Source organism: Amphiura filiformis, chromosome 14, assembly GCF_039555335.1.
Source record: "Amphiura filiformis chromosome 14, Afil_fr2py, whole genome shotgun sequence".
Classification (NCBI taxonomy): Eukaryota; Metazoa; Echinodermata; class Ophiuroidea; order Amphilepidida; family Amphiuridae; genus Amphiura; species Amphiura filiformis.
In genome coordinates, this window is record NC_092641.1 from 37,722,169 (window position 1) to 37,746,762 (window position 24,594).

The following is a 24,594-nucleotide window of genomic DNA, read 5'->3' on the forward strand; positions in this document are numbered from 1 at the left end:
ATGAGTCAGATGTCGGGAATATTGATTTTAAGATAAAGCCAATATTTTTAGCATTCAATTTCCTTTGTATTTTATTGTTCTGAGCAACACTAAAATTGTCATATCTCTAGAACCGTAAATCTAAGGGGTTTTGAGCAAAACAAAGCTCATTTAATGGAATTGAAAACTAAATTTTCATTTTGAATGCCATGAGACTCATTTTTCTTGATCGCATCACATTTTTTGTCACATATTTTCAAGACTGCACTATCAATCTGACATTATGAAAAACATAAACAGGTGATTATACCTGTTCAGTCACCGTGATTCCTCATGTTTTAGTAAATGCTCCCAATTACTCAGCTAGTGGGTTCCTTCATGAAGCGCTGCAGGTATATATCGTCGTTGGGCAGGAAAAATCTCCTGTGTTATTGGCCCCTGAGCATGTTTAAAGCAAAACCTCCTATGTAACCAGTTGGCAGTTTTGTTTTTGAACATGTTCAGGGGTCATAAACACATAGGAGGTTTTTCCTACCCAACGATGATATGGCGCTAGTAGAAACCAATTGTTGACATTAGATAAATTTCCGGTGATTTGGCCTGTGATTACATATTGAGCAATTCCAGTTGAAATCCATACACCCCCCATGTAAGACATGATCTTAATCTTCCACACAGGGAGTGTGAACTGTAAATGGGGTTACCTGAATGGGCGACTCCATTTGCATTCTACACCCTCTGTGTGGGAGATTAAGGTCATGTCTTCCATAGGGGGTAAGTGGATTTCAAATAGAATAGCCCATTTAGCATCCGTGTTTAGATGCCCACTCACTCACCATCACACAGTTGGCCTGTATATCCAGTGGCACAGGTACATGTGAAACCCACAGTTCCTCCACCTGATGAACATGTAGCTCCATTCAAACACAAACTAGGTGAACAGGGGTCCTCTGAAATGACAGCATTTTTTTTTTGAGATGGTTTGTATATTTGAAGGTGCAAAATAAGGCACATTGTTTTACCATCACATTCATAAACCATTAAGACAAATCGTAAACAAATCGTTCCTGAGTTTCATTTAATTACAGGTGATGACAGACGGATACCAGTCTTTTGATTCTGTTGTTGATTTATGATTGTGCATATCTGGGCAGCCAGGGGTTAACACCCTACTCTTCTCCAAACTGACTGTGAGATAAAGGTATAGCACTCTGTTCATAGGACCGATGGCTTAACACCCCCTCAGAAGGATGGAATACAATCATGGTTTATTTACCCAACTCAATTGCAGATGTTGCCAATTAAATTTAGACTATTTTTACAAGTCAACTTGAATGTCCCAGCTAATTTCCACCCCACCAGCAGGAATCAGGGACCTCATGTACCAGAAGCTAGTATTCTCACCACTAAGCCATGCCCTCCCAGCTTAAGCATGAAAGTTCATTGAACCACAGTAATTACAGTCACAGTAATTTTGACGGAAATGTGATGATGGCACAAGCTTACGGCGGCCATCTTGGATACAAGTGTGTGAGGGAAAACATACACTACGTTTGAATTCTGGCAATTCACAATACGATATGCGCCACCAGCAGTTGCTCTTGCCAGTCCAATTTTTGACCTTCAGGGTCGACATCGCCATTCTAACCATCATTGAAAGTTCACACGAGTGTGATAATAATAATTTTGGAAACAGCTCCACAAAGGATTCTGTGTAATCAATAGATAGAAAATGGATCTACTAAAATTGTAAATTACTGTTTTGCTGCGCATTCCTGTGTAACATCATTATATTGACATTTAAACACACAATGACATTATGTTCCTGTAATGTATTCGCATTACGCGGGCTTTGGATGTTGACATTTTCCCATTATGCACTGCATGTTTTGACCTCTCACCCAGCAAACGCTGGGGGCACATCATATTATGAATTGACCGAATTGATGATACATTTAACCAGAACACCCTAACAGTATATCGAAATTCAAATTAGCATTTTTGAAACAACAGTAATTCGGCTCATTTAAAAAACAAATAAGAATTTTTTTCAAATACAATTTTCTTTCAACATATTTACACATGTTCCAATTTACATATAATTGGCATGTGTCAAATGTACTGAGCTTGTAGGAAAACAATGAATTTGAATTATTATCATAATTACAATGATAAATCTCTCAAGATACCACAGTAAGTGGTTTTTCATTTAAATTTCCCTACTTGGCTTAAAATTAATGGATAGCAATCTTGCTGACAGCTATTACTAATATACTGAATAATTTTGTGATTTTATAACAAAATTAAAATTTGACCAAAATTGTTTCTAAAATTCTTACCAGAGCAGACTACACCAACATCTTCACTATGGGAGCAAAAATTTACATATACTCCCCAGCCGTCATGTGTACATTCAGTCAAGGTACTCTCAAGGCCAGAACATCCAACATTCCTCAGCCATATCTGCCCAGATCCATATGGAGCTGTAAACGATGGCATAACAGTACCAGATGCAAAGCCAAGCTGTCGACATGCAACTGAAGCACCATTGTTATTTGAATCAAAGGTATCATCACACACAGTCCCCCATTGACCATCATGGTAGATCTCTAAACGTCCCGAACTAGAACTACCTGCAGCTAATTTTAAGTCTCCATCTGAAAACACTAAAAAGAAAATACAGAATGCGTTGTGATATCATGTGTCCTAAAAACAACTTATTTTCTTATAATTAAAAAAAATCTACATTGATGTTATTGATTTTTTAAAGAAAATCTATATACCCTATCAGTATTTGTACTAAATCACTGCACTTTTTTTGCACCCCATGTACTAGAGAAAGAATGCCAGCTTATTGGTTTGGTTCCCATGTTCATACAAGGGTGCCATACTGACATAACATCATAGGGGCATTGGGGGCATGTCCCCTCCGATCAAAGTGAACATTTTGAAAAAAGAAAACATTGAAAATTGGCTGGTGCCCCTCAATCAGACTTGGAGCACCCCAATACGCGGATTTAGGGTTTCTCTACGGAAGTCAATTTGTGCCGAAATTACTCTAAATGTCTTAAATTGGACAAATCGTCCTTCTTTTAATGCCCTGGTTGAATGGGGAATTAGGTTTGGCTGACAATAGAAAACACTCAAAAGAAGGACCAAAACAAGCTCAAATTAAGACCAAAATAAGCTGAAAGTTGGATGAATGCACTTGAATGTTGGACCAGTCAATACATACAGTCACAATAGGAAGAAGTACTTTACTCAAGAGGGCACTCAAGTTAAGTGGTTGGAGTAAATTTGGCTTGTATTGGTCTTATTTTGAGCTAGTTTTGGAGTGGTTCAGCTTATTTTGGTCTTACTTTTGAGTGTTTTGGTCCTACTTTTGAGTGTTTTTTATTGTTAGCCAATGCTAATTCTCCATTCAAACTGGAAGATTAAAAGAAGGACGATTTTTCCAATTTAAGACACTGTGTGTTAGCATCATGGACTTCCTTGGTTACAAGGTGTCCTTGTTTGCTCCGCTATTTTTGTGTGTGCCTCATCATTTGCAGGTCTTTACAAATGCCCACCCACCCCCACACCTCCCTACCCACACCCCACACACAAAAGAACCCATGTGTATAGTTGGGATCAAGCAAAATCAGTCAGAACTCGGCAATCCTAGTTTTGAGGTATGGGCCAAATAATGTGTGTAGGGGTGGATTGCAATATGGAAGGGAAAAATATTCTTCTTTCACATGAAAATGTTAAAAAAGTGACCTTTTTGATTGACCCCCATCCAACTTCGATAATTGTCAAAAAATTATTTAAAAAAGCTTGGATTTTGTGTTTTATTATGTCAAAGTTTGCTAAGTTTACTATGTATATATTCACATGTATTTTTGGTGTGCTAAAAAGACTCAATTAAAGTACTCTAACTTTAAACTTGATTTTCTCCATTTCTTTCTTTTGAATGTACTAGTGTTCAAATCGTTATAACTTTGTAACCAAAGGTTGTATTGACATGGGGTTTTCACTAATGTGGGGCTTTGAATACACTAAAAATGAAAATGTAAGAATCCCAAAATTGACCTGGGCCTACTTCAGACTGATTTTGCTTGATCGCATCACACATATATATATCTATACTAACCTTTGGCTGTTTCACAATTCATGCCTCTATATTCAAACAAACATGTACACTGATAGCTGTTGTCATTCCTAACACAAGTGCCGCCATTTTGACATGGTGGTGGATAGCATGTATCTATCAACAAAAATAACACATATAAAGAAAACACATTTTAATGTATTTTAATATTAAAATATGTTAATTTTGGTTGTTTATGTGAGCTAGTGAAGTAGACCATGCACTTTTCCATGGCATGTGTGACCATCCACCACGAATGAGCTGTAATGTCGGCAAAGCTTGTTTTATGGTCCATTTAATCTTTCAAAAAACAATACAAAAGAAAACAAAGGATTTCCTAACTCTTTTACTGATTCAATTTCAATATCCTGGCACGTAAGATAACAGAGATGAGATGATGGAGGTCCAACTTTTTGAACGACCCTCGTAAGTGATAAAAAGAACAACTTGATCTTTACCTCTAGTTTCACAATGTGTTCCTATATATTCTGGAATACATGCACACTCATAGTTGTCACCATTCCTAACACAGGTGCCACTGTTTTGACATGGGTTTGAGTTGCATGGATCTATAACAGAAGAAAACAATACATCAATTTAAATAATAAATAATGTGGAACTTGCATACATATAGGATCCACAATTTATTCCTCCCTAATGCTTTTTGAAATAAATCGAAAAAACATTTTACGAAATGTAAAATGTAAATATTATGAGTATCCTTAATCCCATGTCTTCTTTAGGGGGAGTACCTTTAATAGCCCATTATGCAAATCAGGTATATTAATAAAGAAGAGAACTAAAATCGTATTAGATGTGGAATCTACATATAATGCTTATGCTCTTCTTATTCATACAAGCAAACTTGAGCCCTATGTGTGAGGTCAAACATATTGGGCTCTTCCTTTTAAAATCCATATTACCCTCTGGAAGATTTTAGAACTATTTTCTACTGGGGAATATGAATTTCAAATGGAATGAACACATTATGCAGCTCCATTTGAAATGTCCCCCCCCCCCTGTGGAAGATTTAGGTTGAACCTTTCTCAGAGGGTGTATGAAATTCAAATAGAGCTGCCTAACAATGGCTAGTTAAGATCACTATCAAGTATAGTTTGTCTTACCAGTAAACTTGAAGTACTCTGAGCTTGTGCTGCATTCAGGAATAGGTATTCTTGCATTGTCCATTATGTTTCTTACATCACAGCTGTCATCAATACAGATCTTCAAAGCAAAGTCAATCTGAGCTGTACTCTCTGATGGCAGAATGTCTACACTCCAACTGTAGGCAAGGTTTGTGAAGTATAATTGTATGTGAATAAAAAAATCCGATATATATATAAAGCAGTTAAATAAGATGATGTTTGACCACTGCTGGATGTAGCCATCTTGATCTTTTTCCTGTTCTTGATTGCCATTCTATATGCTGGTTTTTTTTTCATTTGCTATCTTCCTTTCATGCAAGTTGGCATGCTCATCCCCATAATGTCATTGACTCAAGTTTGATGTCTTATTTCATCAATCTTAATTTTATCTCTTAAGGTAACGTGTAATATCTTCCTTTTCATTGCTCTTTGGGCTGTTTGTAGTTTCCATTCCAGGTAATTGGTTGTTGTCCATGTTTTGGCCCCATAATGTCATTGTTGGCAATGACACTTTGGTCCATGACAGACCTTAGAAAGCATATAGCATCATTCAGGGATGCAGTTTAATAAGCATATAGCATACATGTAATCATTGCAGCCATGGGTAGATGGGGACAATTAACCCCATGAGCACTACTTGCCGATCCAACATTGCCTCTGATTGGTCAATTACATGATATCTTTACTTTAATCACCAATCAGAATGGAGCTTTGCAAATAATTCACCCCAATTTCTTTGTGTGGTGAAATTATTCTAACAATGTTGTAAAAGATTTAGCAAATATCATATGCAGGGAGAGTATGAATTTCAAATGGAATGAACATATTAGGCAGCTCCATTTGGATTTCATACACTCCCTGAAAGAGATTTGACTTGAATCTTCCAGAGGGTGGGCAAGTTTCAAATGGAGCAGCCTAATGTGGCTATTCCATTTAAAATTCATACTCCCCGGTGGAAGGCATTTCCAAAATGTTCACAGGGGTAGTGGAAGTGGAATAGTTCATTGTTGTGTTGACCTTTCTTTACTGAATAATTTAACCCCCCTGGACACTACTGGTCATCTAACAGCATTTCTGATTGGTTGATAACTTGAAATGCTCATTTCAATTGCCAATTATGACTAGGCTTTAAACTATTTATGGTAAAATTTCTATTTTGCAGATGATCTTATTAATACCCTCCTTGATTGGTTTAAAATTGGACACAATATTCATTTTGGCCAATCGGCAGATTGTTCTCATGGGGTTAAGGATTTGGTGTGCCTCTAAAATTTGGCTACTTGAAAGAATTTGGAGTACCCAAGACCATCTTTTGAAAACACAAGCATTTATCTTTCTCTCGTACCTTGCCTGAACAACTTGATGTACATCAATGTCCCTGACCTCCCCCATTGTATAGCCAACCAACGTCACATTTGTAGACCATTTCTCTGTTCCAAAGGAGAACCAGAAATGACAAGGATCCAGAATAACCCATGCTGAGACAAACCAATTGGTGACTTTGAAGTCCACTTCTAGACAGCATTGTATACCATTACAAGAAGACATGACCTCACAAGAAGCATAGTTTGGTGTGGACAGACTCACTGATGGACATTCTGGAGTTAACAAAAAACAGCAAATATCTATGCTGATTACAGTTCTTGCATCATTTGATACATGATAAAAAAAACCATTATTTATTAGAAAAGAAAAATGATCTTTTGTATTTCATTGCTGTCTGCAATACAAAGATGTATTGCGCGCATCAGATTATTTAAAATACCCATTCTTTGCTCAAAAGCAGATAATTAGGGCAATTAGGCTGTTGAACAGTGACATTATTATACTGTTATCTCAAGCATGATCAATAGACCAGTCACTTATTTGTGTTGTAAACACTGCAGTCACCTCATCTTTAGATACATTATCAGCTATTTGATATTGATATCAAGGTGTTGTACTATGTGGGTATTGGTTTGCAAAACTGATAGATAAGTGTGAACGTCTTGGCTGTATGTGTGTACTCCAGGAGGATGTTTTTGTCCCACTTTTTTTCTCCATCAAATTGGAGATTTTGGTATTGGTGAAGAGCCCATATTTTCTCATCGACCATGTGAAACTTTAGGGCTGAAAGAAAGATATTTAGTTTGGATTTTGTCTGAAGCAGTTAAATCATTTGCACAGTATTCTACAGAGTCTTCAAATGCTCATAATCCATTTTTGACTCTTGCATCAAACTAGATTGGAATACTGAACTCTAGGTCAGAAGGGGTGCATTAGAAAAGAAAATTACAAAGAAATTTGTTGTCCTCTGGAGAGCCCTTGATGGTTCTTAGAAAGAACAATGAAAGGATCTTAGGACATCTGAAGAACCTTTTTGGTTCGCAGAAACTCGTCTAGAACCTTTAATTGGTTCTACAAAAGATTCTTAAATATTGAATTTCATGAACCTTTTTTAATTTGAAGGGTCTAAAGGGGAACTTCCCTATTCAACCCTTCAAGGCTTGATAATTTAAAACCTTTGGAGAACCAAACAAATGTTTGAAATGTCTTTCAGAGAACTAAAAAAGCTCAAAAGCTCCTTTATGATTCTTCCTAAGAACCTTTAAGGGTTCTCCTGAGAGGATGAAAAGAGTTCGGAATTTCCTTTTCTAAGAGTGGTGTTTGAGGTCATTCAAAAAGCATGAGATGAAATCAGACCATTCTTGTGAGTAGTATGATAATCCAACAGAGTTTGTGCCAAGTATGATTGTGAGCAATTCTTTCTAAGTGATTGAGATAGCAATTTTTATCAAATTGCTGAATATTAATCTACCAGATTGACAAAATATTGAGAGGCGTGAGAGTGTTATGTATTCAGTTGCTTCAATGTGATATTTTGTCTGAATAATGGTACTTTGTAACTTGCCACATGTTTTGTATGATTTTTGTCTTTATTATTTGTTTATTGTCACATTTCTATTGTGGTTATTGGAATAAAATATTAATAAAATAAAAAAAAAAAAAAAAATACAAAGATGTTCACATCTCAAAAAATCCCACATCCAATTACTGTAGGATTTGCAGCATAGCCTTTAAAATGTGCAAAAAAGTAAACTAAATAAATGGGGGGGATAGGGGTAGATTTCAAATGGAGTCACCCACTGAGGTAAATCAATTTGAAAGTTACACTCCCTATGTGGAAAATTAATGTCATTTATTCCATAGGGGGTGTATGGATTTCAACTGGAATAGGGCATTGGCACTGAGATGCTTCCTATTTATTTATTTATATCAGTCATTTTTATATAGTGCCTACTTACCATTAACAGTTGAGCCTGGACCATTACGCTTACACTGTTCATCATTCAAATAGCTCTGGAAAATGAACAAAAAAAAAAAGAATTTGTTCATGATATGAAAAACACAAAAACCAAGTTAGAATGTGACATCTTTAATTCAATCATGCAGACCCAGTTATAATAATTGTCATTCTAGCAAAGTAAGGACATTACAACATACTTTCAATCCAAGTTTTGTCATCACAACTTTTACAAGGTGTGATGTCTTAACTTGGTTTAAAACCCAAGTTAAAATCTGTGATGCTTTAACTTGGTTTAAAACCCAAGTTAAAGCATTGCACCTTGTAAAAGGTATCACAAATTAAGCAGGTGCAACATGAAAGCTGTCATTGCCAACAAATATTAGCATTATTTTGTAAATTAAATCTAATACTGGAACTAAAATTTGCAACTAACTTTGCTACGTTGCGTCCGAAAACTTTGGACTTTGTCAGGCATCTGATTGATGATGTTGTGATAATGTCAGGTGTTGTGACGTCAGACGGCGAGGAATGTCTCATAATGCCGGGTCCCATGCGTGTGACAACTGAAAACGGAGTCCCCCTTTCTTGCTGATGGCGGGCTCCTCCACTCTCTCCCAAATTGATTCTCTGACTTCTTATTGCAGTGGTTGTAAACAGTGGAGTTCTGACGTCACAACACCTGACGTCATCACAACATCATCAATCAGATGCCTGACGAAGTCCAAAGTTTTCGGACGCAACGTAGCAAATCGAGTTGCAAATTTTAGTTCCAGTATTAGATTTAATTTACAAAATAATGTTTTCAACTACTGGATGAATAATCTACACCAAGAAATATTAGCACTGATTACATCATCAGAACTTCAACATAAAAACATCAGTCATTGAACATAACAATTTACACCCAGATGACCTGATCAAGTTTAAGCATCACAGCTTTACTACATTAACCAAGGTAGACCATAAAAACTTACATCAACATTAATTAAGTTTAAGTATTACAACTTTACCAGATAAACAAAGTTTAAATATAAAAACTTACATTAAAACCAAGTTTAAGCACCAAAACTCAATATATAACCCAGGTTTGAACATAAATACTTACATTCAAATCCAGTTTAAGCATGACAACTTCAACAGCAGATTGTCCAATCTTTCCTCCAAGTTGCTGTACAAATCCTGCCACAGACCCATCACCAGGCAACTGATAATCATCAGCATCAAAGCTACATACAGGGAGATGTAGCTGAATTGATTCCAGGATGGGACTATTGGTGCAAACACCATCTATACAAAGGCGAATACCAAGACTTACTCTGAAGACTTTGTCTGTTGGTACTTTGTTGATAGAATAACTGGAGAAGAAAGGTGAAACATGCATTAATGGAATTATATGCTACATTGTAAGATAGTCAGCCAAATACCTTACTGAGATGCCAACAGTGGTGCAAATCCCATCTGTGCAAAGTTGGATTCAAAGGATTACTCTCAAATCTCTTTGGTACTGTGAAGTGAATCAAGAGTGAATACTAAAGTAAAACAGACACAGGTGTTAAACAAAAGATGAAATTGAAAGGAGCTGAAAGGTCAGAAAGTTTCAGATAAAGACAGAGGGCAGCAGATCAAATCAGTAGAAGTAAAAGCAGAGGGTGATGGCACATCCGGGGCATATCCAACATTTAAAAAAAAATTCATTTTTATAAAATTAATCAAATTATCTATTTGCGACAATAGATTGGCCATGGAAAGATTGATAACAACATTACAGCATGTTTAGAAAGGTGAAATATGTGTTACAGGATTACAGGTTTTATTTGGTTTGGAGTGTCAAAGCTTCACACTAAGATAATTAGCTGAATAATTTACAAGGTAGGAACATTGGTGTAAACCCCATACATCCAATGGGCTATTCCAGTTGAACTCCATACACCCCGTATGGAAGACATGACCTTAATCTTCCACCCAGGGAGTGTGAATTTCAAATGAGGTTACCTGGATGGATGATTCCATTTGAAATCTACACTCCCCGTGTGGAAGATTAAGGACATGTCTTTTATAGGGGGTGTAAGGATATCAACTGGAATAGCCCAATGTTCGGAACACTAATTACAGCATGTTTAGCTCGATCAACATGTAGCCAGATTCAACTTTTAGTAACAAAATATGTTACAGCTTCAAATAATTACAAGCAGGAAGATATTAATTCTGATTCATCTAATTAGTGATATAACATCCAGATTTTGTATGGACTGGCAATAATTACAGTTCAACTGGTGGGTTAAAATCTGTCTTGTGTATGTTTGTTGAAAATTTCATAAACAGTCCAACAAATTGGTCCAATAATTAGAACAGTAACTCAACTTTTGATTGAGAACAATGCTTACCTTACAGTCAAGAAACTTCCAAGATTGAAATACTCTTGTGTTCCCCATGTGTAAGTGTACAATGTCTGGTTATGGCTCCAATTCTCAAACCCAATAGAAAACTGATAATTACATGGATCTAATACAATCCAAGCTTTGTGCATGAGCTTGGCAATCTTGTAGTCCATATTGATGCAACACTGAATGCCTAGGCATGTCTTATCCAGCACAGCACAACTGATTTGGTCTTTGTAATATGGTACATTGATGGTAGGACAAGCTGTGAAACAAATATAAAAAGACACCTTGCTTAAGGGGGTACTACACCCATCACATTTTTTGTGGGTTTTTTGCATTTTGTGAAGAAATGAGAAAAAAACATTGGTCAAAGTGGTATGCATAATGAAGGGGCAAATCTTCTCGTTCTATTGGTGGTATTGATAATAATGTAGCTTACATGCTTTTAATTGTACAAGCCAAAGAGAGGTACATGATGACCCCATCACAATTTTGATCATATTTGCAATTTCATAACTGCTAGCGTGAATCGACCTACACACACTTATTTATCATCAATGGCAGACCCTAATATGACCAAAATATTTTTTATTTTGGAAATGCATTAATTATGCACAGCTTTGAAAACACAAATATGCATCAATTTCATGTTATCAATGAAATTAAACTTATTTTCCCCCTTCCAGTTGACAATGATATGCAAAATTTGTGTTCGCAAGGCAGCACATTTGTTTCAGGTTTGATAAGGTTGAAATTAAAGAACAGTCAAAACAGTCAATTTTCAGTATTAGGTGAATTTTTGCTCAGTTTTCTGAGAAAATAGAAAGCTTACAAAATACGATTTATATGTGAATCGGTATGTTCACAATGGTAAAACCTCAAAATTAAAGTGTTGGACACACCCTAAAACTTCATGTGTAGTAACGGTTTCGTCACTTACCTGTAGCGGGTGTGTATTCCTTCCATTTTGAGAAAATGATGTGTAAAAGCTTGCAAAATCCGTGAAAATCACTGCTCGCTTCGAAGACAAGCGAAGCCGACGAAATTACATGACGCCATATTTTTATAATTGGTTTTGACCTTTGACTAAGGTTGAGCGGTACTCGATATCGCGGATTCTCTGATACCGCATGCGCGTCACGATACCGTACTTTACAGACATGACAGAAAAGGCCTAAAGAATTATTTAATTGAGCGTATTGAAAAAAATATTAGAAAATTGAAAACAAATAATTGTGTTAATAATGTTTTAAACTTAAATTGTCAACAGAAAGAGTCAGCTGATCATCAGGTTTTATGTATTCTTTTAACAAGAGTGGAAACAAAGGAACCCGAAGAATGTGCAAAGTTATTGACTTGCTAGCATCTTAAATTTAAACTCTGAGTCAAAAATAAGCTTTGTTTCATTAATTAAAAAGAAAGTTGTAAAGTTGTTGTAGGCCTATCTTGTTGGTTTAAGTGAAGTTTGCTACTGGTTTTATTATTACCTGTGTTCGTTATTAAATGTGCCGTAGGCCTCGCCTCAGTACCCCCCTCCCCTCCCGGTCCCAACATACACATTGACTCAATTAATGCGGATTCAGGTGGCTGACGGACCCACCCCCAAAAATAAAGAGAAGAGAAGGGGTAGAAAGGAGCAAAAGAGAAGAGAAAATGGAGGAAAGGAGGAGAGAAACTAAATTGCACGTAATTGAGTAGGCCCATGTGTAAATAACCGCCCAGTCGGGACGATTGGAAGTAGGTCCTATATAGGCCTGCGATTATTTTAGGCATTGCTTGAAAGCGGGTCCTCGTCCTAAAAGCATGTGAAAATTACTATGGTCCGCCGATATGCAGGGCCCCTCACATTTTGCCACCAATGTCAGTATTAAGACGGACTCCATACCGACTTCATCGATTTATGCATGCTTTAGTAATTGCCAATCTCAAGTTTTGCAAATTGAGTTCGGGCCCTTTTTTCTGTTAAAAAGCAATTGATTCAAATAGTAGTGTAAAAACAATGCACCTTCATTTTGCAAATTTTTCAAACTTCTCAGGGGAGACATCCCCCTCAGACTCCCCCTTGCGTAGTGGATAAACATATGATCATTTTCGCTCTTCTTCCAACATTTGCCAATTTAAGCCCTATGTTAACACAAATTTATAAGGGTATAGGCTTACAGGGAAAACTTGTCCAAGGAAGGTTTCATGGACTATCATTTAACAAATTTGCGGCTTTTTCAAACTAAACTTTTACACATGCACTTGTACCAAAATGGTCCACCAAAACACTTCAATTTTCTTCATTTTACACTCCCCATGCGTAATCGATATACAAGTGGCCATTTTCGCTTCTTCTTTCGGGCGATTTATGTTTAAAACAATTTATAGGCCTCGACAATAGGGAAACTTGTCCAAGAAAGGCTTCATGAACCGCACATTTCACAAATTTTCGGCCGCCAAACCTAAAATTTTACACTAGTAATAGTGCCAAAATTGTCCACCAAATCGCTTCAATTAGATCTTCATTTTGCACAAGTTTCTTTCTTCTGAGGGGGAACATCCTCCTCAGACAACCTCCTCTGCGTCGTGCAAGTGGCGCTCCATGACCATTTTTTTAAATTTAATTTTATTTTTTTCTAAAAATTACGCCCCACCCCCCTGACTGCTCTAGATCGACAATTGGTATCGCCCATCCCTATGGAGATTGACATCACATACCAGGCGGTGATGGAAGCGATATCGCCAATTTTGAGGTCACCATTAGATTAACACATAATCATGAAATCGTCACAAGCAATTCTAAATTTGTTATGTGGTGTCAAAGCAAAATTATCTTACTCTAAAACCGTGGGTACGACAAAGTACCCTACTGCAAGTATGATAATTTTCTATTTGTAATTGCTAACCGTGTATTTTGAATGGGGCTGTCAGTGTATCTTCGCCAGCCTCGACGTCACGTGTTGCGCTTCCTCGCCGCCTGTCACAGCGTAAAAAGTGGATATAAGCGTCCTTACCAACCAATCAACTTTAAGACAAATGGGTGAAATAGGACACTTTTACGAAGTTGTTTCATAATTATTTTTATTTCACATGATCCGTGCATATATCGCCTAGCTATAAATGAAAAAATATTTTTTTAGACCAATTCAAACCAATATATGGGTGTAGTACGGCCTTAAGTCAAATGTAATCATTTGAAATGTGAGATGTGCACAATGAAATGTTAGAAATGAAGTTATATTCGTCTCAGGTGGCAGCTCATTTTGCCAACAATGCAATGTTGAACAGATGGGTGGAGAAGGAGGACAAAGAAGACATGAAGGAAGAGGAAGAGGAAGAGAGAGAAGAAGGAAAGGAAGATGAAGATGAAGAAGAGGAAGGAAAAAGAAGAGGAAGAAGAAGAGAAGAAGAGGAAGAGGATGAAGAAGCAGAAGAAGCAGAAAATAAAGGACAGGATGAAAGGAAGAAAAAGAGGAAGAGGAAGAAGAAAAAAGAATGGAAAGAAGGAAGTGGTGGCAGCAGCGGCAGTGCAAATAATCTTGATTGCATGCATCACAGCCAAAATGAAATCGCTGAAGAGGTAGGCATCCACATTCTTAAATTATAAATTCTTAAATCACTTACTTGAATAGTCTTCCTTTATAGCACACTCTTTGCCGCTAACATAATTCTGAAAAAAGTAAACAAACACAAATTGATCATACCAAATAAATTGTGAGATACTATTCAATACAATCTATTGTTTTATGTGAAACTGAAAAGCCTTGCAAATTTAAAGTCAATACATTGCTTTTTTCCAAACTTTAATATTCATCTATACATTTCTTCCATCTTTTTATACATTGCTTGTTTGTTTTTGTTGTATTTTATGTGGCAGCTCTAGCTTCCTCTCATTTCAATGCTAAGATCCTTTTTCCTTTAAACAGTTTCTCCTTGGCCTTTTATCAGAGCCTTTTTTACTTGTGATTCCATTTTTTCTTTTACCACCCAATGTTATAATCAGATTGCAGCGTTCAAGGAAGCAATGAAAGGGATTTTACAGAATGCATTGAGATGCACACTGTATTTTGAAACAAATAAATCCAATATTTGCGCTGTGATATGTGATATGCTATACTTCTTTCAAAACTTACATTGAGATCAAGATGTGCAAACACCAGATCAATAGCAGTTTGCCCAGCACTATTTCCTAACTCTAACACAAAGCCTTGTACTGTTCCATCTCCAGGAAGGGTGACAGTGGTATTTTGATTACACAGTGGTATTGGTATCTGAGTCTTCTGCAGCACTGTGATGTCTGTTACATGGTCATCAAGGATGACATGTACAGTAAGGTCTACCTGGTAGGATTTCAATATGTCCAGCTTAGCAATTGTGAAACTGCATGGTGAAAAATATAAACATGCAATTATTAATTTTTAAATTTTAATTAAAATTAAAATTCTACAAATATGAGAAGTGTTACATGCACTTGATATAAATTTGGCAAAAATCACATCTGGCTTTGACTCTTAATTACAGTGTACTATTAAAATTATGCTCAAATTCTTAGGTCTGCTTATAAATAGGCCATTTAGGCTTCAATATAGGATATAAGTCCAACTTTTGAGATATTTCGAAGAGCTATCTCAAGAACCACTGAACCAATACTAGGCTTTTTGTACTTGTTTTAATGCATTTTTCATGCTGATTCCAAATATGGTCATAAAAATATACAATTCTGAAAAATAAAGAAAATTTAAAACTTGCCATCAGTACTACTAATCACAAGTGACAAATGACTATGACACACTTTCTGATGACCTAGGTTTCATACCTGACATTCAGAGCTTCTCCAATACTCTTCATTTCCTCGACACCAAAGCTGTATGAAAAGAGGGATATATTGAGATACCAGGATCCTAGCCCTATAGACAACTGGTAATCACATGGGTCTAACAGGAACCATGCTCTGGTTGCTATGGTAACAATCTGTACATCCAGATTTAGGCAACATTGAACGCCAAGACATCGTGGGTCTAGTTGGCATGAAGCTATGTTGGGTAGAGTGCTGGTGTCAATATTAGCACAGTCTGGCATAAAAAGAAACAAAATCATAATATGGTGATTAATGGTATGTTACATTCACAAATTAATTCTTTCTTTGAATTGTCTAAGGAATCCTTGACTGAACATGAGAGCAGTAAAATATTATTATTATTTTTTACAGTACCTCTGATATAATTCTGGTATAATTATCATGATTATATGATATACTCATCTGAGTAACCAATCAAAATCTTTCTAAGCCTAATCAAACCAATGTAACCAATCAAAATAGCTAGAGGCTTCTTACGATATCTCTGATTGGCTCAATACATGATATAGTCCTCTCTATAACCAATCAAAATAGTTCTTAGAGGCTGATCACATAATACTCTGGCAATAATTAAAATAATAAGAGAACCGTTGAACTTACTATCTCCAGTAATACTAGGCAATGAGCATGGATCCAATGACAAGAAATCCTGTTAAAAATGGAAATATATAAACACATATTGACATAATCATAAACTTCAAAGTTGTTACTAATAAGAGGAAGAATTTTACCATACTTTTTCCATAAATGTCGAAAGCTAGTGACTGGGTCAGTTGTAGAAAGAAGATCCACGATGCTGTGAAAAAAGTGAAGCGGAAGCGAAAGGAGAAATACCTTGAAGGATGGAGAAAGAGCCATCCAAGGATAACTTTTTCCATAGAAATTAACAAGGGTGTGATCCACCAAGATTAAGGGTTTACCGTCGTAACTAAACCATTCGATCAAATTTTTTTTAAATTGACATATTTTGTACATTAATATGTGTAGATAACAAATCAGTAAAAAAAACAGGGGGTCCCGGACCTCACTTTTGAGCTACAGCCGTTTTAAAAGAGGTGTACATTTCCAAAAATCTCTGTACACCATCTATTGGACCCTACTGCCGTAAGCCTACTTTGGAGGAGGGGTCCAGGTCCGTTATCAGTGGAAGCACGCTGGCAAAATTTGGTTTGTAGGCCTACATGTTATATTTAAGCGGCCACTTTTCTTGCGCTCAGCAAACATTGTTTTCTTTATTTAGTGGCCCTGGTTATTGCCGTTGCGCAAAAATAGCGTTGACACGCACAAAACGCATCGTTCTTTGCGATGTCTGCAACGCAACGCCGAGCACGACGCGGAGTACGCACGCGTTGAAAAGAGGCGCAATAGTCGAGTCGAATCGGGTGACGACGGAAAACCCTTAAGCAGAGATGTTATAAACATGCAGCATACAATGCATTCTCTCCTGTTACTGTATAGCGGGGACATTTTTGCGGGGTTAAATTTTCGTGCTTTTTGCGGTCGAACAGGCAGCTGCGAATTTTTATCACCGCGAAAATATTTATTACCCATAGTACCTAATGTGTATATATTTGGAAAAATGAATTAAACACTCACTAAAACTGTCCAGAATTGATAAAATTGTGAAAAATTAACACATCAAAAATATCCCACAATAGAGAACTTACCTCCAAGCCAAAATTTTGTAGAACAGCCATGACAGCATCTTGGCCAGCCTGTCCTGCTATCTCCTTTACATATCCATTGATTGATCCATCACCAGGAAGGCTAACAGAACCATTTGTACTACACAATGGTATGGGAACTTTGACATCAAATAGTATAGGTACTGTGATGCAGGTACCATCTATGCAGATATTCAAGGATAGGTCCAAGTCAAACTCTTTAGTGACATCCAGTTTGGCAATGTTGTATCTGAAGCAAAAATTTGACTTTAAATGTTGTGAAATTGAATCTAAATATAAGAACAGCTCAATTTCCTGGCAATGGGTTATTCTCTTTGAAATCCACACTCCTCTGTGTATTGATGTAAATAAAGTCTCTGAGGGAGTATGAGTTCCAAATAGAGCTTCCATTTGAAATACTCATTCCAGTTTTGGAAGATATAGGTAAAGTCATATACAGAGGGAATATGGGTTTCAAAATAATTAAATCTAGCCAATTCCATTTGAAAAACATATCCTCTCTGTGGAAGACATGCTTTAAATCTTCCAAAGGGGTATGGCAGATGATTTCATATGGAATAGCTAAAATTCTAAGTCAAACTTTTTCTAAGAATGTATGCTCTTGCATTTCTGGTAAGTCTGTAATTGAAGAGCTTTGTTGCAAAACCCCTACATCAACTTGAGCAATTTTGAGAATACATCAAAAAATTAGAAAAAATCACGGATATAAGGGGGTTTTCAATAGGAGCAGTTTTTGGCGGGATGCACATCCTACCCTAGCATCCCGCAGGATGCTCATCCTATACCAATCATCCCGCCAAAAACTGCTTTTGTTGCAAACCCCCATATATCAGTACTTTTTTATGTTTTCTCAAAATTGCTCAAGTGGATGTAAGGGGTTTTGCAATAAAGCTCTTCAATTGTAAACTGACACAAATCAAGTAAATCAATGCTTTGCTAAGATAAACTTTATCTTGTTATAAGCTTACCTGAATTCAATTACATCCACTATCATTTCAGTCTTTTCCTGTCCCCAATCATATCCTACCAGAGTTACATTCATTTCCCCCATTCCCAATCCAATATTGAGTGTAAACTGACATGGTTTAAGGATAATCCAAGCCTTAGTAAGCTTACCTGAATTCAATCACATCCCCTATCATTTCAGTCTTTTCCTGTCCAAAAGCATATTCTACCAATGTTATATTCAGTTCCCACATTCCTAATCCAATACTGAGTGTAAACTGACATGGATCAAGGATAATCCAAGCCTTAGTTTGTAGCTTGGTGATGACTAAGTCTAGATCCACACAGCAGGTGACTCCTAAGCAAGTGGAGGCTGGGTAACATGACAGTGAGTTTGGGGTTAATGGTACGGTCACTGCTGGACAACCTATCAAAAGGAAAATGAAAAGGCAGAATTTACCTTGGGGCAAAGATATTTCACTGGCTAATTAGTCTACCTTCCTTAAGCAATAAACCATGCAAAATGTTGCTCTTTTCACCATGTTACATCTGCTAAAGATTATGATTACAAGCTTACAAAAGCAAAATACAAGTATAAAAGAAGTTTAAATTTGAATACATTTTTGGACTAATACAAGATGTAACTGTTGAGACTAACATTAAGGTTATCATTCAGATGACAGCCTATGTTCTTAAGTTTCTTAACAGGCAGAATTTAACCCTATGGGCAGGGCCGGATTTACCATAGGGCCAGATGGGCCCGGGCCCCCAAAGTTTGCCCTGTGCAGTGTGCATCTTCCATTTTAGCCGAAAAACACAAATTACAACATTTTTCACGCTTCAAGTGCACTGGCCTGTTTATAGCAAAATTCAGCTTCAATTTGGGCTAAAATAGTCTGAAATTGAATTTTTTTCACGCACTGAGCGAGCAAATGTCCTACTAAAATCTGAAACTTGACCACTTCAGTGCACAGTGCGTTTGGGGCCCTCTAAATTTTGGCCTGGCCCAGGGCCCCAAAAGGTAAATCCGGCCCTGCCTATGGGCACTGTGATCTATTGCCATTTGGTCTAATACCATTTTGTCTGATACCCATTCAGTCTGTGTAAAACTAACCAGACAGGATAATTACTACTTAAGTCTAATAATCATAATTATAGTCTAAATGTCCATTTAGGTTTTTTTATAGTGATAAATATAGCCAATACTAGCCTCATCATGCATCAACGTACATCTTTGATCAACTTATCACGCCCTCTATGGCAATTCCTGTTGCCCATAAAAGGTAAGTTTGATGTGATGAGTTGCCAGTCTAATGAAACCACAAGTGTAGTAGTGAAACATCACTAAAACATAGGTAAAACACCTTTGTTTTTATTTCAAATCGTTGAAAATGAACAAAATCCATGGTCACTAAAAGTGGTTCATTTTGCCATGCTACATGTGAACTGTTTATGCAACCAAGGTTTTTATTTTTGAAATATTTACTGTTTATAAGTCATTCATGATCATCATTATTGGTCAATATCTACTTTGCAGCCCAATTGTGGTAGACAAGCACAACAAGTCAGTAATTCAACCGTTTTGGTTCGGTAAAGAACCTCAATGTATCCGACTCATACTAGACATGTCATACTTATTGGGTACTTACCTCCTGATGAAGGGGTGAGTAGATTGCCAACACAAGTGTCACTGCTCAAGAATTGCTGGAAAATAAATGTGACAACAAACAACTTAAGGCATTGTATCTAAATCTTTATCTGCTCAAAAGAAACAACTATGAAGTTTAGCATAGAGTCCGAAATTTTCTGTTTTACAAAAAACGGAAACAAATCATGGAATCAGAGGTACAACCCGAAAAAATGACATTTTTTGTATGACGTGACAAAAATTGTTAAAAGATAAGAGAAATAAATGTTAAAAACAATCTTGAGTTGTGTGTGTCAATTTTTATGATTAAAAAATACTCTTTAAGAATACCGAAATAAATTATATTACCAAGGCATGAACCCCCTATCCATCCAAACATCGTAACAGTCAGCCTATTATTGTGAGAATATTCTAATCAGAGCATATTGATCGCAATATTCAACACTTTATTGAGACATTAATATCATTCATAATCATTGTTTATACATTTTAAGCTTTATTCAAAAAACATGGATTTACAAATTTTACAACACGCATTACAACACGGAAAATGGATTTTAGAAAACGGTAAAGTTCGGACTCTAGTTTAACATAGCATATGTTCAGTATTTCTACAATTAGTACCACAATACAACAGGCATGTAATTACATATTAGCTTGCTATTATGCTAATTAATCACATTTATGATGCAAATGATCTTGTTTTCTTTTCACATGGATGCACAAAAGGAAGGATATTTGACATCATAAGTTTGATGAAAATCACATATCACAAGCTAATGGGGTCACCTTTTAAATACTTACATGCACACCAAATCTGTGTAGAACAACATCAACGGCAGAGTTGCCAACTTTGCCACTAAGATCTTGAATAAAACCTGCCACAGTCCCATCACCAGGGAACTGATAGTTGGTAAAATTAGTATTACAGAGTGGTATAGGTACTCTTGTGCCCTCTAGAACTGAGACTGTTGAGCACACATCATCTATGCAGAGTTGGAGTTGAAGTGTTACTATGAACTCTTTATCAGCATTAGATTTATTGATGGAGTACCTGGAGAAAGTGTAGAAATAACTATATATATGCATTGGCAGAATGAAACAGTGCTCTGCTCACTCAAAGCATTGGAGAATATTGGTGTAGATGAGTAACAGGCAAGAATGGATCTTAACATCTCCTCTTTACATCACAGACAACATGTGGCTGCTGCATCTGTGCTTTACAAAATACACACCAGCTTTAATATGCTTGCCACACTTGAAAGCATTGCTTCCCAAAGCTTGCATGATCAGACGAGCCACTCATGGCAGCCAAATCATGCACTCACTGAGCCAGTCTCGAGAACCTTCTCGACCGGTAGAACCTTTGTCCATATTGCAGTCCATCTTTGGAATAGACTACCAGACTGAGATGCTAGAGAGATCATTGATTATGAAGCTCAGTCCTTCAAGAGCCATGTACATTAACATCTTTTGGGATTATGATTTAGCAGAGGGTTCTTGCATGGCCTAAAGAGCATGTAGTGCGATGGACTAGACTTGGCACATCGATGTGAGGACAGTGATATCATACCTTCAAACAGAAGTCTTGACATTAATACGCTCTTTTACTTAGGCTATATTGCTGGTGGTGGCAGCAGCATTTTTGTGTAATTAGCATATTCATGTTTTCTTGTCAAAATAGCAGATTTGAGCTAGCGCCTGCCAGGCATTATGGTAAATTTTCCCACAGATAACAAGCCAGTATTGTAGTAATATTTTCATGAAATATGTCACTTTTACTATTTGAAGCAAACTGAAGAAGCAAATCTGATAAACAAGGAGAAAAAGAAGCAGTGAAGAAGCAAAAGAAGAAAAGAATCAGAAAATAAAAAAAGTAGAAGATGAATATTATTATGAAGTAAAAAAGAAAAATAAGAAAGAAAAGAAAAAGAAGACAAAAAAGAAGCAGCACAAAATGAGAAGAGGAAGAAAAGAAGAAGGAAAAGCAGATGATGAATGCTCTTTTCTTAACCCCATGAGAACTACCTGCCGATTGGCCAAAAAGAAGTTTTCGTTATCAATTGGCCCAATCAGCAACATTAATTGTTAGAATAATTTCAACATGCAAAATGGAGTGAATTATTTGCAAAGCTCCATTCTGATTGGTGATTAAAGTGAAGATATCACGTAATTGACCAATCAGAGGTAATGTTAGATCGGCAGGTAGTTCTCAGGGGGTTAAAATGCACTACTGTCCACTAACCTTGCTGTTAAGTAATCACTGATTGTCACACTTTCCTTCTTTCCCCACTCATAACTGAACAGGGTCAGATTGAAGTAAAAATTCTCAAATCCAACTGAGAACTGAAAGTTACAAGGGTCTAAGATGATCCAGGATTTCATCATCAGTTTGGCAATCTTGAAGTCTAGGCTGACACAGCATTGAATACCCAAGCATTTCTCATCCACAGAGCATTGTAAGATGTTGCTTATTGCAGGTAATTTAAAACCAGAGGGACATTCTGAAAATAGTAATAACAAAATATGAACAAAGCTGAATAAAGATTACATGCAAACATTGATTCTGGTCTTCTATGTTAACATTTTGGTAGCTTTAGTATAATTACACCATATTCATGATAGATGGTATTGTCATGTTATGAGAGATGTTTAGGGCTCTCCTAAATATCCAGGCCATTATGGCTTAAAATGCTTTTGCAAGATCTGTCAGCCACATGATATGACATCATATGATATGACATCAGCCATTATTAACATAGGTACTGCATTTATGCCTCATAAACTTCAAGTTATTCAAAACAGGGCTGCAAGAACTATCTGTGGTGCACAATGGGACACACCTAGCATAGATGTCCGTGCTGAACTTAATTGGAAACCATTAATTGACAGACAAAACTCAAATTGTTTAATTTTAACCTACAAAATCTTAAATCATCTTGCACCTCCTTATTTGAGGCATATTTTCAGTCACGTAAACAATACCTATAATTTTCGTCAAAGCCAAAGCAATAACTGAACTATAAGAGTATTAACTGGATATAAGCCTTAACATGGACAATGTCTCTTTTAAAATGGAATGACCACTGCAAGTCAAATTAGAGAATAAACGATAGGAATTTTTATTTTGAGTATCCTCTACCGTGTGATAGACGACAGGCAGGTGCAATATTTTGAGTAGTGGATGCTGGCGCACTCATTCTTAGTCAGTTAAATATTATTTTAATAACTGTAAACTACTTTTTAAAGCAAAAATTAAGTTACCGTCATAAAAAACCCCCATTTTCTAAAATGAACGAAACTTGTTTAGAACTTCACATCTTTTGTTGCGCGTACTGCTAGTATTCCACACTGCGTCTATGCATACAACACGATACATACACGCACCTCTATGTGCATGTTACAAGTTATCAACACTCATGATGATGTGGGGTCCTCTACGTCCTGATAGATGACACCCAAAATCATGCGATTGTCCAATCAGATTATGTGTCTATGTAATAGTCCACGCTCACTGACTAAGAATAAGAAATAAAGAACTACTTACGAGTTGTCTGAATGTCTGTTTGAGGTACAGAACATTCTGTTCCTGAAACATACTGATCAATTCCCAAATGGTTTAGCACAGCGTCTACGGCAGACTGGCCAACATTCTTCCCCACTCCCCTGACAAATGCTGTGATAGATCCATCCCCTGGAAGGGAGAATGATGCATTGGGATCACAAAGGGGAATTGGCACCCTGGTGTTAGTTAGGATGTTGAAATCAGTGACTTCAATATCTAGCTTCAGTTGGAAAGTCAAGTCCACTTCAAAAGATTTTTCTGCATCAAGTTTCTTGACTGAAAATCTGAATAACAAAGGATAGAAAAACATTTCAATCATAATAGGGAATCAACATATGTGAGGCAACTAAGGAAAAGAGTTGTATCTTTGGCTGAATTCCACTTTCACTTAATTGCCAATTTTAATGATTACAACAACAACAACAACATTAACAATACCAAGAACAACTAAAAAACTACTCATTTTGTTGACCATATCAGATTTATTTTAAAAACAGGAGAGTACAATGTCTCTAAGTTTGGTAGCTTAGGAGAGGGATGAGAGTGTGTTCATTTCTACACAAAGAACTTTGTCATCATCCACAGTACCATCGACAAGGGAGTCAGGGGACATGTTACCCCAGGTCCAGGGTTATAAGGGGCCTGTTAAAAAGTTTTAAAAAAATATGTCAATGGGTCCATCATGCAAAGAATAAAGACCTTAAGAGGCCTGTAAAAAACAAAGAAGCAAAATGTTAAAGCAATATGGTTAAAACTAGTTAGTACTGGAAAGAGAAAAAGAATATTTTTACCCCTACCCCACTTTTTAGAACCTGAAGCAATGTAGGGAAAAAAATTGGGGTTAAAATCTAAGAAATTTAGTTGGCAAAAGGGCCCATCTGTTCAATATACCCAGGCCAGCAATGGCTCTTGCCAGCCCTGACCATCCAGGCTATGGTTTTATGATTATAGTTAGGTTAAAATTATATTAGTGTTAGGATTAACATCAGGG

General features: G+C 36.6%; 2 protein-coding genes across 2 annotated transcripts; both read right to left on the minus strand.

Annotated features, from left to right (window-relative positions):
- Positions 1 to 807: 807 nt before the first annotated feature.
- Positions 808 to 4,216, minus strand: LOC140169396 (galectin-3-binding protein A-like). Its single transcript, XM_072192654.1, has 3 exons — positions 4,112 to 4,216; positions 2,319 to 2,645; positions 808 to 929 (listed from the first exon to the last, which is right to left on the minus strand). Exons 1-3 carry the CDS (start codon positions 4,131 to 4,133, stop codon positions 808 to 810), a joined length of 471 nt encoding a protein of 156 aa, XP_072048755.1. The 5' UTR covers positions 4,134 to 4,216.
- A 252-nt stretch (positions 4,217 to 4,468) lies between these two features.
- Positions 4,469 to 19,484, minus strand: LOC140169397 (uncharacterized). The gene is made up of 13 exons (XM_072192655.1): positions 19,466 to 19,484; positions 18,562 to 18,817; positions 17,428 to 17,674; positions 16,361 to 16,409; positions 15,719 to 15,974; positions 15,036 to 15,282; positions 14,527 to 14,572; positions 10,924 to 11,182; positions 9,645 to 9,894; positions 8,538 to 8,592; positions 6,599 to 6,851; positions 5,233 to 5,390; positions 4,469 to 4,677 (listed from the first exon to the last, which is right to left on the minus strand). The coding sequence occupies exons 1-13, from the start codon at positions 19,482 to 19,484 to the stop codon at positions 4,469 to 4,471; spliced, it is 2,304 nt and encodes a 767-aa protein (XP_072048756.1).
- Positions 19,485 to 24,594: the final 5,110 nt, after the last annotated feature.